Source organism: Sapajus apella, unplaced genomic scaffold (genome assembly GCF_009761245.1).
Source record: "Sapajus apella isolate SASKATOON/1434 unplaced genomic scaffold, GSC_monkey_1.0 scaffold86, whole genome shotgun sequence".
Taxonomy (NCBI): domain Eukaryota; kingdom Metazoa; phylum Chordata; class Mammalia; order Primates; family Cebidae; genus Sapajus; species Sapajus apella.
This window is the reverse complement of record NW_022437026.1, coordinates 4,087,919-4,105,092: the sequence shown is the minus strand read 5'-3', so window position 1 is coordinate 4,105,092 and position 17,174 is coordinate 4,087,919. Positions and strand designations below refer to the sequence as shown.

Here is a 17,174-nt window from a genome sequence, read left to right as displayed (position 1 = left end):
ACTTCTGCCACATCAGAGGTAGGCAGAAGACCAATGCTAACTTCAAAACAAACATGCATGTGACCCAGTCTTCTAGATGTTTAGACTTTCCTCTTCCTAAGTGGCAGGGAAGAAAACCAGAAGCACTAAAAACTACCAGGTTGCTGGAGGGAGGGAGGGAGTGCTGGGAACCTAGGGTAAGGGTGTAGGCCTAAGTCTCACTGCAGCCTGTGCAGTGCTCAGGAAGCCCTGCATGGTGTGTCTGCTTCCTGACCAACTATGGCATCATTATATGAGGTACTGCACTTATTTAAGCTGAACTGGGACCAAGTGGGTGGCCCCTTAATTTTGTCACTACCCACTATGTACCCACCCCTCCAAGACTGAACAGAAAGGGTTGCCTGACACCCAAGTTTTATTGTTTCCACTTTATTGCTCAAGCACAGAACTTGAGGCAAGCCTGGACCTTCAGCAACGTGCAGAGAAGAGGCTGAGGGGATTTCAGGATACAACCTGGTTGAGAGGGGAAATTGACAGGGGAAACACCAGAATGGGGGACAGCGGGTGGTCGCCATGACTCCAGAAGACATCATCAGCCACATCGTCAGGGCGAGGAAGGGAACAGAGAGAAGAAATGGGCACAGCAGTGGTTTTTCCCATGTCCCTAGCACCCACATGGAGGCCACGTTTGGAAACGGACTGGGAGAGGGAAAGGATGAGGAAAACGGCTGCCCAGGAGTCTCCCTCTCCACCCTGGGTTCATATCAGACCCCATCCCTACCACTTGCTTCTTCTACCCTTGGAAAATGGACCTAACAGAGGGAGCAAAATAAATTAACATTCTGATGAATATGTATGGATGGACATACGTTCATGTGCAATGGGGGAAGGGAAGAGGGGGTGACACCCCCTGAAATGATTCCCCACCTCAATCCCCCAGCCTACTTCTTTCCCCCCTCCCCGCTAAAGCCACCATCCAACCAGATAGAAAAATAAAGGTCTAATTCACTCAAAATTCTTCAGTTTTTACAAAACTAACAGGGTGGAGTGGGGAGACTTGGGGGCGGGGGCAGGCAGCCGCAGGAGTAGAGCTGGTGGAGGGGGGCTATGCTTCTGTCTCCACCTGAGACTGGCTCCCTGCCATGTTGCTCTTCTGCTCCTCCTTCATCTCTGTGTCAGAGGGATGGTCTCCTGAGGAAGCCTCTGCCTTGGCCTGGAAGGAAGAGGAACAGCAAAGAGCCTGACTTCCCAAGTGAAAAAATATACTTAATTTCTAGCAGAATTACACAGACACACCAATTCTCCTGCATCTGCCCTAAAGATATACCTGTATAAGCCAGGCGTGGTGGCTTGCACCTGTAATCCCAGCACTTTGGGAGGGTGAGGTGGACAGATTACTTGAGCCCAGAAGTTTGAGACCAGCCTGGACAACATGGTGAAACCTCATCTCAACAAAAAATTACAAAAATTAGCTGGGTATAGTGGTGTGCACCTGTAGTCCCAGCTACTTGGGAGGCTGAGGCAAGAGGATCACTTGAGCCAGGGAGGCAGAGGTTGCAGTAAGCCGACGGTGCCACTGTACTCCAGCCTAGGCGACAGAGCGAGAGACACTGTCGCAAAAAAACACAAAACACTTGAGTATGTACAAATTATGAACTCACAAGGTCATTCATTACAGTGCTGTTTAGAACAGCACTGTCCCGTGTGGTAGCCACTACTATAAGTGGCTAGTTCAAATTCATGTGTTTTTAGTGCAAAATACATATTGGATTTTGAAGGCGGTCTGAAAAATATATAAATGCAACTAAAACTTAATTCCATCTGTTTTTCACCTTTTAACATGGTTACCAGAAAATTTTCAATTACATGTGGTTAATACTGTGTTTCTACTGTACAGTGCCTGTTTAACAGACGGTTTAAGACTGTCCGGGCGGCTGGGTGCAACGGCTCATGCCTGTAATTCCAGCACTTTGCAAGGCAAAGGCAGGTGGATCACAAGGTCAAAAGATTGAGACCATCCTGGCCAACATGGTGAAACCCGTGTCTACTAAAAATGCAAAAAAAAATTAGCCGGGCATGGTGGTGTGTGCCTGTAGTCCCAGCTACTCGGGAGGCATGATGCAGGAGAATCGCTTGAAACCGGAAAACGGAAGTTGCAGTGAGCTGGGATGCCAGCACTGCACTCCAGCCTGGCGATAGAGGGAGACTGTGTCTCAAAGAAACAAACAAAAAGACTGCCCAGGCATGGTGGTTCATACCTATAATCCCACCACTTTGGGAGGCAGGGCCAGGCAGATCACTAAAGTCAGGAGTTCGAGACCAGCCTTGTCAACATGGTGAAACCTCTTCTCTACTGAAAATACAAAAATTAGCTGGCACGCGCCTGTAATCCCAGTTACTCAGGAGGCTGAGGCAGGAGAATTGCCTGAACTCGGGAGGCAGAATCTGCAGTAACCTGAGATCACGTCACTGCCCTCCAGCCTAGGTGACAGAGCAAAGCTCTGTCTCAGGGGGGGGAAAAAAAAAAAAAAAAAACACTGGAAGACTAAAAGGGGACGCATGTGCCATATCCATACAATGGAATAAAGAATGTGAAAGCTCTTGAAATATGGATATAAAATATAAAATAAGCTTCCAAATATTTATTTTTGTTTTTTCAATACGGGGTTTCACTATATTGGTCAGACTGGCCTCAAACTCCTAACCTCAGCCTCCCAAAGTGCTGGGATTACAGGCGTGAGCCACCGCGCCCTGCGCCTCCAGATATTATGAGAAAAAAGCACAGCATGCCAAATCATAGGTAAAGCATGTTGCCTCTTGTTAGGGGAAAGGGAGAAAGCAACATGAATATCTGCCTGTGTATTAAGCAATACATTGGAACCATACAAGAACCAGAAGGGTCAGTGGCTTCTGGTTGGGGAGGCAGACTTTTTACCGTATATTCTTTGGTACAATTTGAATTTAACTATGTAAATATATTATCTACTTAAACACACACACAAAACATCTAGCTCTTTTTTTCTTTTGAGACAGGGTTTCATTTTGTCACTCAGGCTGGAGTGCAGTGGTGCCATTGTAAGTCACCGAGGTCTCTACCTACTGGGTTCAAGTAATCCTCCCACTTTGGCCCTGCACAGTGCTGGGATTGCAGGTCAGGTGTGAGCCACCGCGCCTGGCCCTCAAGAAAACATAAATCAGAGCAACCAACCCAGCTTCTGGGACTTGTGGGTAGGCTTCCAGCACTGATCACAGAACACTGGCCCCAAGAGCAGGGAACACATGCTCCTTAATGCTCCATGCAAAGGGCAACTTCTGGTTTCCGGGATTGGCACAGACAACCAAAGGCATGAAGAGCCCAAAGTGGCCAGGTTAAGTGGAGGGATGCTGTCCCAATTGTCCCCTACTCCAGTCCTCACCTTGCTCTCCTCCTCAGCCAGCCTTTCAAACATGTTGGCATAGAGCTTTTTCTCCCGGGCAAGCTGCCTGCGGATCCGCTGTTGGCACATAGCCAACTGGGCCTTGGCAGCTTTGTTGTTGGGGTAGAGCTGCAGGACCTTCTGGAAGTCAGCCCGTGCCAGGTCAAAGTCATTCACGGCCAGGTGGGCCTCTCCCCGGCGGAAAAGGCCCTTCTCGTTGTTGCTGTCCAGTTCTAGGGCCTAAAGAATGCAGAGAGGAAGCAACACCATTGGAGCTCAGGAGTTGTGGCTCACCTGGCCAAGGCTGGGTTCCAAAGGTACCCCTCCGCAGAATGAGGAGGAATACAAATGGCTGGCTCCAGCCCAGGAAGAACAAGGCCTGGGGCATTAAATGGAACAATACAAGGTCTAGGAAGGAACCTCATTTCCTCCCACTGGCAGAAAGGAAGGACAGCAGGTCTTTGGATGAAATAAAAAGACTTTAGACATTAACTTTCACTTCAGAATAAAGCAAGTAGGTTAAGAGGAGAGGCTAAGAACAAAGGTGGGAGAAAACCCTTATGTGGTTCTTCCCATTCCATGTGTTCTCCTACTTCTGTGCCAACGGCTTCCCACCACTAAAGCTAACATCCGTGCCTTTGGCCAGGGATCTCTGAGGTCCTACTGAATCCACCCCACTATCCCTGCCCTAGTCACCAAGGGGAAGTTTCAGACATGCTGGCAGCTCACCCAACCCTGCATGTCAATGTTGCCTCCATGCCCTCTGAGGGGACCTCACCTTGTTACAGCTTCCAATGGCAGCAGAGAAGGCCTGTAGTTTCAGATGACACATGGCCAGATTGAGGTGAGAGGCCAGTCGAAGCGCCTGTGCCTTCAGTGCTTCCTCACTGGAAAAACTAGATTCATACTCCAGCCAGGACACAATCTTCTTATACTGTAGTAAAGCTTGCTTGTATTTGCCTTCCTAGAATGGGAGAGAGGCTCAGGCACCTGGCATAGGTTCAGTGATACCAGGCTGTTACACCCTGCAGACATCAGTGACACACAGCCACAAGAGGTTTCTGCCCCAACCCCTCCCGCTGGCAAGGCCGGCAAACTCAAGATATACTAGGTGAAGATGGCAGGTGCCAACCTGTCCACTTCTTGTCAGAAAATGATCTTAGTCACCAAGGGAGGAGTGGGCTCAGAGCAACTCTCCCTGGGAGTGTCCTTAGAACAGTGACTATTGGCTCACCTTGAAGTACACAGTGCCCCGCTCTTTCACTATGGTGCTCTGTTCTAGCTTCTCTTCTGGATTCATTTCCCAAGACTCCTTGGCCTGCCACACCCCAGAGGAGAAACAAAGTTGTCAGTTACCCCAGAGTCACCATGAGGGTAGAACTTGACTTCAGATGCGAAGACCTTGAACAAACTTACCTTTTCAAAACTCTTGAGGTGTAACTCATATTTCAGCGCAGCATCTGGTGGGATCTGGAACTTTTCCTTCCCAGCTCTGCCAAAAGCATAGCTGTAGGGGTGAAAAATACTTTGTGTCATCTTGGCAACACTTAAGCTGCTCCAGGCTGAAAAGGCTTCCTGTCCATTTCCTGGAAAGTACCTTCCCATCCCTTGAGACTTGGTTCAAATGTTTGGCAAATCGTCTTTGGCCTCTTCACACAATCAGATGGTCCCTCAGCATCCTTCATACCCTTCTACAGCCAGGCAGCAGTGTGATTACTAACTTAAATGACACCTCACTGAACAAAGAACTAGAATTAGAATGTAGAAACGATGTTCTATCAGTCTCTGAACCCCTAGGAATTTTCAGTAGTGTCTGGCATGTAGTAGGTATGTTTCAGTAATGACTGAATGAATGAATGAATGAATGAGAGGAAAATCTTGATGGCAGAGGAGAGAATCTGTAGCAATTATGACTGATAAGACTGGGCTTAGATCCAAGGAGATGTAGACAACTGTGGCCACACTTCCAAGTACACTGAAGAGATCTTAATAGTGTTATGTTTGGTGTGCCCAGCGTTAAAAAGGATACAAACAGCTGAGAATATAATTCACTAAAAGAGAGATATAACTCACTTTGTATCTTTGATCTTGGTTTGCCTGCCTGCCTACTCTACGAAGTGCCCACCCCTCACCTGGGCTTGAGGTATACAATGGAATGTTCTCCTTTCTCCATGCGCTGAATGGCCCTCTCCAGACCATAAGGCAGATCCAGGTTCTCCCCCTCACCAATCTCAAAGCGGAGCTCTCGTTGATCAAAGAGCTGGTCTTTGTAGTACCCTTCCAGTGCAACTGGCATGAAAGAGAGGCAGTGTACCAGAGTTGTAAAAGGGAAGGTGACTGAGGAAGGATGCCATCAGCCTCTCTACATCACCCCAAGATTCTCCTAGTTGTGTTCTCAAAGACAATATGGTCCAACCCCTCATTTTATGGCCAAGTAAACAGGCTCAGAGAAGGGAAGTTACCTGCCCAAAGCCACCAAGGCCTAAATATCAAAATTGGAATTGAAACCCAAGGCTGTACTGTCTTACCCTCCACAATAGCGCCCTCATTGGGCTTAGCATAGCCTTCACCGCGAGTCCGTATTCTGCGGATGATTCCGCCATCTTCCTCTTCCGTCAGATCTTCTCCCTTAAACTCAAACAACTCCACCTGTGGGACAAGATGTGACACAATTCCTTCCCATACTAACTCATGGGCAGTGAAACACAACCTTTCTCTCATCCACGAGAAAGATCTAACTGCCAGGCCAGATCTGACCATAAGGGCAGTCATGAGGAGTCGGGTAGAGGGGTGCTTTTGCTAAGTTCTTGGGAGCTGCCCTAACCTCACCTTTGGTAGAGGTGGGCAGCCTACATGGGCTTCAGTTAAGCTGAGGAGAGCAATCTATTTGCTACCTGCTCTACTAATGAGGACGCATCAGGACGTGTTCCAGGTAATCCTGATTCACACTACCTGATAAGCCCAATCTGGTAGGTGTTAGGAATGATTACCCAATATCTCTCAGCAGTTTCTCAACATTCAAGTGCCCACAGATTGGCTCAACCATTTTCATATTGAACAATGTCAAGTTCTAGCTCCTCAGAGAAGGCTTTTCTCAGCCCTTGAGCCACAGGGAGGGCTATTGCTCCCTCTTCTGATCTCTAGAGCACCAATATTCTGTACTGCCATTTATAAGGATACATAGTTTCTGACCTCCCGACTCCTTTCACTATTCTTCTGGGTACCACTCTTGAGATAAAGAAGCCTTAACCCGACCATGCTTTGAGTCTGGACAGGGGCTTGCGCTGGCCTCTTCCTACCCAAAGCTTCCATTACCTCTATTACTAGCAGCAGCAGAGCCAGCTGCCCTGTTCATTTCTCCTCCTCCCATAAGGCCAGGCCCTCAGCCTTGGCTACATTGTCTCCAAGAAGCAGGAAGGGCTGGAGGGCAGCCAGGCATTGGGCTGAGATAAGGCCTGGCTTTTAGCCTGGATCTCAGTGGCTGGACACTCACCTCAAACACAAGCGTGGCATTGGGGGGGATCTTTGGAGGACTGCCTGCTGAACCGTAGGCATACTCTGGTTTGCAGGTGATGTGGCACACCTCCCCAATTTTCATGGTTGCTATGGCAATGTCCCAAGCCTTGATGACCTCCCCTGCAGATATAGAGGCAAACAGGATCACCTTAGCAGGGTTCTGATTCTGGGCTCACACAGTGCTCCTGGAGAGTTACTGGACCACACTCATGGGGAAGCTGGACATCCTTTAGGAATGGGACCAGAAGGTGAGATACCTGGTTGCATTAAGTGCTACTAGGTCTCAGAACTCTTAAAAGATCACCTGACCCTGAAAAAAAGAGTTTAAGATGCAAGACAGTCCACCTTTGAAGCCGGAGTAAGGTGCTGGGAGGTGATGAGAAGAGAAGACATAGATCAATATAGTTAAAAATTGGTAGAAGGAAAAAAAGAGTGGCAGAAAGAGTCACAGAGTGTGATAAACCACTCCTCCCTGAGCCTGGTCCTGAGAAAATGGTTTCTGCTTGTGACAGTTTGTGTCCACCTCAAACCTATCCTGCCAGCCCACTGACCACGCCTACCTTTTCCCAGGTCAAAGGAGAATTTGTCCTTGCGATCCAGACTGGAGTCAAACTTTGTGCCATCTAACAGCCAGCCAGTGTAGTGGACAAAGACTCGGTCCCCAATCATGGGCATCTCTGTACCTGTGCCCTCTCTCTTGATGACCTGGGAGGAAGGGGGAGAAAGTGAGTACCCCAGGGGTGGGGGTGGAAAGGGGCACCAACACTGTCTGCAAGCCTCCAGAGGAACATAAAGGAACCTCTCTGTGTCCATCCTCCTCTGCCTTCTTGTCCCTCCAGATTCAGTTACTAGCAGCTTAGCCTAGGAGTCAACTAACCTTGTCTTTCTTGAGGTGCAGCAAGACTTGGTTTGAAAAAGAGACAAAAGACTGAGAGATCTGAATTCAAGTTTCTGGCGTATGGATAAGTTCTTAAAACTCTCCACACCTTATTTGTAAAGCAGTGATGATGATCCCTATTTCCTACAGCTGTTGGAAGATTAGACCAGTGAAGGGTTGAATAATAGATTATTATCATCATCGGCAAATGGGGAAGTATTTATGCCATACTTCCTCCTCCTTCCTTCATGCCAGTGGTCATCAGATCAGGGTCTGGTTTGGAGACAGGAGAAAGAGAGGAGCATAAGCGAAGAGAAAAGAAACAGTTCAAAACAGGTAAGGAAGAAACCAGGTTATAGGTGAACCTGGAGGCTCTCCATGGGGCCTTAAACTCTAACTTCGGAGCTAAGTATTCCTGATTAAGTCCAGGGCTGGAGTATTTCCCAGCAACTACAGGCTTCTTTAGCGCCACCTGGTCGGTGTGTGGTTACCCTCTAAGGGAAAGCTTCCACGAAGAACGGAAAGGGCCTTGAGGAGTAGAAAGGTAAAAGGGAAGGAATGGCGGATCAAAGGGGAAATGATCCTTCCTAGAATAACAATCTCATAGAAAACAGCAGGACGCTGGAGCGAGAAGGGGAAGCCACATGCCACAGGACAGCCGCTGGATCAGGCACTCGAGGCCCCCAGTTATCTGGTGCCAAGCCAGATGCACTTCTGGACCAGGTAAAGGCCCCCTGAGGCGGGTGCCGCACTCGCGGAGCTCAACGGTGGGAAGCCAGGATGAGGAGGAGCAGCGGATGGGGAGAGGGCATAAGATGCGAGCTGGGAGTTCACCATCTCTGGACTCTCCCTAGAACCCGCTCCGACCCACGGCAGGTTGTCCTGGCCCAGGTCAAGATGCCCTCCACCCAGCTCCCCAGGCTATTTGTAGTGGAGCGGTCACTCGGCGGCAGGCTCCACAGCAGAGCGCCTCCTTCCCACCCCACACCCCGCAGCCGGGCTCCGGGAGGCGGCGCGGGGGGGGCGGGAGGGAGGGGACTACAGCTCCCGGCATTCCCCGCGCTCGGCCTCCCCGGGGCCGAGGGAGGGGGCGCGGCGCGGCGAGTGGGGACCTCGCAGGGTCCCGGTGTCGGCAGGGGACCCCAGGAGGGCGCCAGAACCCTGTCGCGCTTGTGTCGCACAAAGGCCTCCAGGCCAGGAAAGCACTGTGGGGAGTCGCTCCCCGTCCTGGCCCGTGTTCCACCGCCCGGGTGGGCGAGCCCTGGCACCGCCACCTACAAGGCAGCCCGGGGGGCACGGGGCGGCGCGGGGTGGGAGCAGCCCGGCCTGGCCCCTGGCTGCAGCTGGAGCGCCCGCGGCGGCCGCCCCGCCCCTCTCCGCCGCCCGGCGCGCGCCGAGATGGGCGCTGCAATCCCGACCCCCTGCCCGGGCCCGGGCGCCACGGGCTAGGGAGCCTGGGGCCTCGGTCGGCGCACCTAGGCCGCCCCCTGCAGAGCGCGTGGCCGCCCTCAGTGCCCCAAAGGACGCAGCACGGTCCGGGACTGCGATGCCACCGGCCCCCGGCGGAACCGCCACAAGGTTGCAGAGGCGGCCACCTGGACCCGCGCCCGGCCGCGGGCTCCCTGCTTGGCGGAAGGGTGGCCCGCCGGGCCCCGGGTTCGGTCGCCCCCGCAGGCCCCGCCGTCCCTCACCTTCAGCACGCCTTCGTCCTGTTTGGGGCTTATGTCCACTCCCTCCATGGGCAGCGGCGCCGACTGCGCCCCGTTCTCGGTCGCCTTCATCTCCTCTGCTGTCATCTCCGCGCGGCGCGCCGTTTCTCCGAGAGCTGGCGCCGGCGCGAGCGCACTCTGGGCAGCGGGCGGGGGTACTACCTGCGGGGCGTGCGGGAGGCCGGGCGCCGCGGCGCTGACTGCGGGACGGCTCAGAGACTACAGCACTTCTGCACGCGGCGCGGGAGCGGGGTAGGTGGGTCAGGAGCGGCTAGGGGAGCGATTGGTCCCGCCCCGCCGCGAGGGAGGGGCTGGGAGGAGCGGGAGAGCGGACAGAGGGGGCGGGGTGCAGAACTTTCTAGAGACTGCGGGGCTGATCCCATTCAGGCTCGGGCTGCGGGCGCTTCGGTTTTTTTTTTTTTTTTTTTTTTTTTTTTTTTTTTCCTGGTTCTTGCCTCCTGCTGGTTGCCGGCCCCCTTTCCCTTCTCCTGGGATCCTCGGACTCTGGGGATCTTCCCTGGCCCTTCCTCCCTCCCACACTCGGCTGTTTCCCTGTCTAACCGGATTCTTCCAGATTCTTCTCGATCGATCTCCTGACTTTACTCCGCTAGTCCGCTGCGCCCGCGGCGGTGTGTGGGAAGCGCGGGCAGCCAGATGGCAGCGGCGGCGCGCCCTCCCCGGGACCAGCTTTCACCACGGGCGGCATGGCCTTACCGCTATGACCCGCGTAGACCCTTCCCTACCTGGGGGAAAAGGGGCAAGGGCGTGTGGGCGGGGAAGTGAGTGGACAGCGTTGCCCCGCTGCACAGAGCCAGGGAAAGCGACCTCGATTTCCCCAAAGTCGGGAAGCCCCGGCTGGGCAGCGGTGCCTCCTCCCGCGCCTGCAGATGCTGCAAGCAGCGGGGTTGGCAGGGCATGGCCAGCCCAGCTTGGGACTCACACGGGGCACGCACTCAGGGGACCCTTCCCCGCGGTAATAAAACTGCCGTTTCCGCGAATGCTTACAAGGTTGGGTTGTAAGCATTCGAAAGTAACCGAAAAAAGTCACTCGGTTTTCTTAAAGGCCCACAGAAGGAGTATTTTCAATGTTTGTTTCCTGAGTGTTTCTTGACAGCTTGTGGAGCGCGCAGCTACCGGTGTCACCAAAGCCATGGTCGCGGGACCTAGAGAGCCATCTAGAGAGGGACCTGGTTTTGCTCAGCACCTAACCCCAGCTTAGTATAGCATCTGGTGAGTGGTGTCCAATAGATACCGGTTGCATGAAGTTTCCTTTTTTATTTTTATTTCTTTTTCCAAGTCTTGGCTGATTTTTTCTTTTCTTTTCTTTTTTTTTTTGAGACAGAGTCTCACTCCGTCACCAGGCGCCAGGCTGGAGTGCAGTGGCGCGACCTCGGCTCACTGCAACCTCCGCCTCCCGTGTTCAAGCAGTTCTCCTGCCTCAGCGTCTCGAGTAGCTGGGACTACAGGCGCGCGCCACCACGCCGGCTAATTTTTGTATTTTTAGTAGAGACGGGGTTTCGCCATGTTGCCCAGGCTGGTCTCAAATGATCCGCCCTCCTCGGCCTCCCAAAGTGCTGGGATTACAGGCATGAGCCGCTGCACCCAGCGTGAATTTTTATTCCAATAATAATTATGTTTTTGGACATTCGTTTATGTGTCCGGCACTGTGCTGTTGGGACGCCACCAGTTTCATCAAACTAAATTAGGATCGCTTTTTGGAGATGAACTTTACGGCGTCATAATGTGATGGTTCATTGTAGTCCCTGCCGAGGGAACTTGAAAGAAATGCATAAGAAAAAGCCCTTCTCTCCAGCAATTTACAGCCCACATGAGTTGAGCCACAATGAAGATGTCTCTTTAGGTGACTGGATGCTCCTCCAGAGGATACGGGGGCGCTGCCTCTGTAGGGATTAAATCCACTACTTTTCTGTAGAAATAACAGTGCCAGGAGCCACCCAAACTCCGGGAGACCAGGATGGTGGGTGCTGGCTTCCGGGTGGCAGTTTACCGCAAACTGTCCTTGGCTTGCACCTACTGATTCTTCACGTGTGGCGGTTTCTTTTCTGCGTCTTTTTCTTCATCAGAAGCAGACAGTGTAGGACCCCCTTCTTTAATTCTGTTCAGCACATACTTAATGGAGCCCTTCCGATGTGCCTGCCATTATGTAAACACATAGCCAATACCCTAGTGGAATGAGCATGTGCTTTGGAGTAAGGCGAGTTGGGTGGTCCATGTGTTAGCGGTTTAATTTGGGGCAGGTTATTTAATCTTTATGTCTCGATTTCTTGTCTGTAAAATAGGGATAGTAACATCTGTAAATGAGGGGGATTTAATGGTTAAAAAAGAGGGAATCTGTGTATGGTATCTAGCCAGCACAGTGCACGCCTCCAACTCCGCAGTTGGTAAATAACGGTCGTTAGTGTGATCTGATAGGCGCTGCGGTGGAGATGGGGACAAAGTGCTAAGAAAACAAAGGGCTGTGAGTTAGGGAAGGGCATGAGGGCAAGGTTCCCGGTGGGAAGCTCTGTCCCCACACACAGCGATGGAGGAAACGAGGGGCCCACAGGCATTGGGTCTTGAATCCTGGAGCAGATACTTACTGCTTCACGGAATATTTCCTGGTCGTTTATGATCATAAAACATACACATACTCACTGTAGAAAGTGTGCACGTGTTTTAGTCTCTTTATCTGGCCCATTTAAGTAAGTAGTCTATTAAATATGCTTAAGTAAGTATTCTATTAAATACGGTATCACTCGAAATTCTTCCAAAATGACCCCTTTTTTTTGCAGGAGGAAGTCAGCACACTTTTTCTCATCCACCTTATCCGTAGGTGACTTCTGCTGGGATCAGAAGCTTGTTCTTGTCACACTGAGCCTCTCTGAGCTGACCTGGCTCAGCTCCCAAACCCTGGGCCCATCATTTACGAATGAAGACACCTCGTTTCTATAGTTCATATTTTGACCTTCCTAGGCTGCCAATGCACTTAACATCCAAAGAATTATATAATATTTGGATCATTCAAAAGACTGTGAAATGCAATACGAGTGTGTGTGTGCATGTATGCATACATGTTATGTAGCATACCAGCACAATGAACCTGGGAATCTGTCACCTAGCCTGAGTTAGAACATTCCCAATATAATTTGTCAAAAATGTATTACCAAAAAAAAGTTAACGACCTTTACATTTTTTTCTTGTTAACTTTGGTGTCTGTTGATTGAGAAAATACAAACTCTACGGACCAACTCCTTAAAACATTTATTTGTGTTAGTGATTATAGTTCCATTTTCATACAGTTTAAAAATAGTAGGCCTCTATACGAGGCCTGTGCATAGTGAAGACCTGTGTGAAGGTTAAGCTCATGGGCTCTGGATTGGATTCTCCTAGGTTCAAATTCCAACACAGGCTCTTTACCTAGGTTCAAATCTCAGCTCATGATTGAAACTCATCGTGAGTCCCTGAGCAAAGTTTCCTTGTCCCTAAAATGGCTGTCATGATAATGCCTATCTCACAGGGGTTTTCTTTGAAAATTAAATGGGTTATTTATATTTTGGAGACAGGGTCACACTCTGTTGCCCAGGCTGGAGCGCAGTGGTGCATCACAGCTCACTGCAGCCTCCACCTCCCAGGCTCGAGCAAATCCTTGGGACTACACAGGCATGCACCACCATGCCTGGCTAACTTTTAGAAATTGTTTGTAGAGATGGGGTCTGCGTATATTGCCAAGGCTGGTCTTGAACTTCTGGGCTCAAGTGATCCTCTCTCCTTGGCCTCCCTAAGTGCTGGGACTACAGGTGTGAGCCACTGCGACTGGCAATGGGATGTTACGTGTGAAGTACCTGAACCTGTGCATGGCACACAGGGAGTAGGTGAGTGGTGGTGTGTGTCACACTTCAGCCTTTTGATTGCTGGAATATACTGTTGCATTTTTTGATTGTTTGTGTTTTTGAGACAGGCTCTTGAGCTCTGTCACCCAGGCTAGAATGCAGTGGCGTGAACACACCTCACTGCAGCCTCAATCTTCTGAGCTCAAGTGATCCTCCCACCTCAGTCCCCCAAGTAGATAGGACTATAGGCACATGCCACCATGCCCAGTCATTTTATTTTTTGTACAGACAGGGTCTGACTATGTTGCCCAGGCTGGTTTCGAACTCCTGAGCTCAGGTGATTCCGCCTGCCTCAGCCTCCGAAAGTATTGGGTTTACAGGCGTGAGCCACAGCACCCGGCCTTGGCATATGCAGTTGAAGACATGGATGTCTCCAGCTCTGAAGTTGAAAGCCACTGGTCTAGGTAAGGCTTTGCTCCATTAGTTCCAGAGGAGAGCTTCTCTTCTAATGTTAAATTACGACTGTGCTTTATGCTCCTGGACACTTGATTATGAACTTGACTATCTCATATAACTCACAGTAGCTTCACCTGCTGATATTTTGTCATTCCAACAAGACTGAGAGCCTCTTAATGGTAGACTTGATGCCAGCACTTCCATGAACCCCACCATTAGCTGATCTTGAGGGGAAGGGATGGGATATTTGGTGGTTGTCCTGCTGAAAGAAAGTTTGTTTCCTTTTATAAAATCTAATTGCCTACTTCTGATGAATACATATTTTTTTTTGCTCTTGGAGAGATAGGAAGTAGCAAATCTCATTCTGTTGTATCTGTGGATGCATTGACATTTGGCTTTGGCCTGGATCTTCAGAGGGCCAAATAGCCAAATGGTGATTTCTTCATTGTTTCTGTCTTCCTTGAACTTATGTATGATCAAGGATCATGTGGCCAGGTGCGGTGGCTCACACCTGTAAGTAATCTTAGCACCTTGGGAGGCTGAGGCAGGAGGATCACCAGAGGCCGGGAATTCAAGACCATCCTGGGCAACATAGTGAGACGCTGTCTCTACTAAAAAATAAACACAAAATTTTACATATGAAAAAGGATCATGTATGTGTCTAGGTTATTATATCTAATTAGCATAACTAGGACATGGATTGCCACTCAGGAAAAATAGTCTTACCTTCCTTTGTTGTCAGTTGAAAGTTAACGTGTATTTAAGATCATAAATGCACACTGCAGTGAGCACAGGAGCAATCTAGCAGCTGTTATTATTGAGAAATTAAGACATTATTTTTCCTTCAGTATAACACCAAACTTCTGTGATCAGTCTACTAACTTTTAAAAAATGTATGAATTATAATAGCAATAATAATTGATTTGAGAGTTCAGATTTATTCTTGTATCCTGGAAGTTCATTCTCTGTTGGTATTGGTAATAGTTTTCATTTAGTCAGATATTGACTTTAATATGTATCCTTTTAACATTTAGCCAAAATGTGTATTCATAGCATCTCTTGAGTTTAACTCTTCACATAGGCTGACAGATGAAATGTTATGTAGCCCTTCTCTCTACAATAGCCTCCTCTGGGGGAACTATTTTGGTTTTTCCTCGGGCTTTACCTCCTTAGGTTTGATTTCCTCATGGGAAGAAAGGTTGCTGGAAGCCCTAGTCAGGGGTGGAGATTCTCACATAGATTCCTGGATAGACCAAGCTATCCCTTGTTAGACTCATACACCCTTGGAGAAGAAGGGTATCTTTTTTTAAGGGTCTCTTGGTTTACCAGGGGCTTCATTAATTAGTTATGTGGTACCCCAACCATCCTCTCTTTCCTTTCCTTGGGAAAGAGAGAATGATGGAGAACATCCTCCAGTCCCTGTCCTCAGGGCTTGCCCCCACGAATTTACACTTCCTATAGATGGCCAGTGGATGGAAAGATGTTTATTGAGCACCTACTAGGTTCTTAGGTCTGTACCAGAGGCAGTAGAGTGCAGAGTCTGTGACAGAATCTACCTTCCCTTAAGGAGCTTGCATATAAAGAGAATTAGAGCAGAGCCCAGGGCTAGCCAGTGTGGCACAGTTTCAAAGTGCAGAATGGAAAAGTATTCTGGGAGGGCCTCACAAAAAGCTAAAACTTGAGAAAGAGCTTGAAATATGGAAATTCATATTTATTTGCTTTTAAAAAAGATATAACATAAACCTTTTTTTTTTTTTTTGAGATAGAGTTTCCCTTTTGTTGCCCAGTCTGGAGTGCAATGGCACCATCGCGGCTCACTGCAACTTCCGCCTCCCAGGTTCAAGTGATTCTCCTGCCTTAGCCTCCTGAGTAGCTGGGATTACAGACATGTGCCATCACGCCCAGCTAATTTTGTATTTTTAGTAGAGATGGGGTTTCACTGTGTTGGTCAGGCTAGCCTCAAACTCCCGACCTCAGGTGAGCTGCCTGCCTCAGCCTCCCAAAGTGCTGGGATTAGAGGCATGAGCCACCGCACCTGGCCCATAAATCTTAAATGTATAGCTTGATACATTTTTCTATAAGTAGGTATCCACAAAACCATCACCCAGATGAAGATGTAGAAAATGTCAGCACCCGACGGGCTCCTGGATGTTCCCTCCAGGTCAATAATCATCTCCAACAGTAACCACTTTTCTGACCTCTATTGTAATAGATTAGTTTTATCTGTTTTGAACATCATTCAAGAGGAATCATACAGTATAGACTCTTTTATGACTGGCGTCCTTCCTTCCACGTTATGTTTGTGAAATTCATCCATCTTGTGAACAGGAGTAGCTCATTACCTGTCACTGCTTTGTAATCTTCTGTGGTTTGAACGCCCCACACTGTATCCATTCTGTTGTTGATGACATTGGAGCTTCCAGTTTTTGGCTATGATGAATGAAGCTTCTCTGAATATTTTTGTACGTGACTCTTGATGAACATGTGTGCTTATTTCAGTTTGGTAGATACCTAAGAAATGGAATTGCTGGGTTTGGGTTTTCCTTATATTTGGCTTTGGTAGATACTGACAATTTCCTACAGTTGTGGTTCAAGTTACACTCCCACTGAATGTGTACAAGAGTGCCAGTTGGTCCACACTCTCACCAACACATGGGATGGTCAGTCCTTTTCATTCTAGTGCACCTGGGGGATGTAGAGCTAGATACATAATACATAATCCGTATTTTCTTGATAGCTAATTAAGTTGAACACTTTTAATAATTGTACTTTAGGTTCTGAGGTACATGTGCAGATGATGTAGGATTGTTGCATAGGTACATACATGGCAAGGTGTTTGCTGCCTCCATCCCCCCATCACCTCTATCTGGCATTTCTCCCCATGTTATCCCTCCCCACCCTCCCCACCCCTCACTGTCCCTCTCCTAGTACCTCCCAACAGACCCCAGTGTGTGATGTTCCCCTCCCTGTGTCCATGTGTTCTCATTGTTCAACACCCGCCTATGAGTGAGAACATGTGATGTTTGATTTTCTGTTCTTGTGTCAGTTTGCTGAGAATGATGGTTTTCAGATTCTTCCATGTCCCTACAAAGGACGTGAACTCATCATTTTTCATGGCTGTATAGTATTCCAGGGCGTATATGTGCCACATTTTCTTTGTCCAGTCTATCATTGATGGATATTTGTGTTGGTTACAGATCTTTGCTATTGTAAACAATGCCACAGTGAGCATACGTGTGCATGTGTCATTATAATAGAATGATTTATAATTTTTTGGGTATATACCCAGTAATGGGATTGCTGGGTTAAATGGAATTTCTATTTCTAGGTCCTTGAGAAATCACCACAGTGTCTTCCACAATGGTTGAACTAATTTACACTCCCACCAACA

General features: G+C 49.1%; 1 protein-coding gene and 1 long non-coding RNA gene across 3 annotated transcripts; one reads left to right on the top strand and one right to left on the bottom strand.

The window, feature by feature from the left end:
- Positions 1 to 391: 391 nt before the first annotated feature.
- FKBP4 (FKBP prolyl isomerase 4) lies at positions 392 to 9,777 on the bottom strand. Of its 2 annotated transcripts, XM_032254466.1 has the most exons (10): positions 9,480 to 9,777; positions 7,472 to 7,616; positions 6,889 to 7,031; positions 5,924 to 6,044; positions 5,528 to 5,684; positions 4,812 to 4,902; positions 4,630 to 4,713; positions 4,174 to 4,359; positions 3,396 to 3,635; positions 392 to 1,192 (listed from the first exon to the last, which is right to left on the bottom strand). In XM_032254466.1, the coding sequence occupies exons 1-10, from the start codon at positions 9,582 to 9,584 to the stop codon at positions 1,085 to 1,087; spliced, it is 1,380 nt and encodes a 459-aa protein (XP_032110357.1). In that variant the 5' UTR covers positions 9,585 to 9,777; the 3' UTR covers positions 392 to 1,084. The 2 variants fall into 2 exon arrangements, with proteins under 2 accessions (XP_032110357.1, XP_032110358.1); XM_032254467.1 differs by lacking the exon at positions 7,472 to 7,616 and having other exon boundaries at positions 393 to 1,192; positions 9,480 to 9,595.
- Positions 9,778 to 9,966: 189 nt separating this feature from the next.
- Positions 9,967 to 12,757, top strand: LOC116534212. Its single transcript, XR_004261631.1, has 2 exons — positions 9,967 to 10,727; positions 12,290 to 12,757. It is a non-coding gene; the product is annotated as an uncharacterized LOC116534212 (long non-coding RNA).
- Positions 12,758 to 17,174: the final 4,417 nt, after the last annotated feature.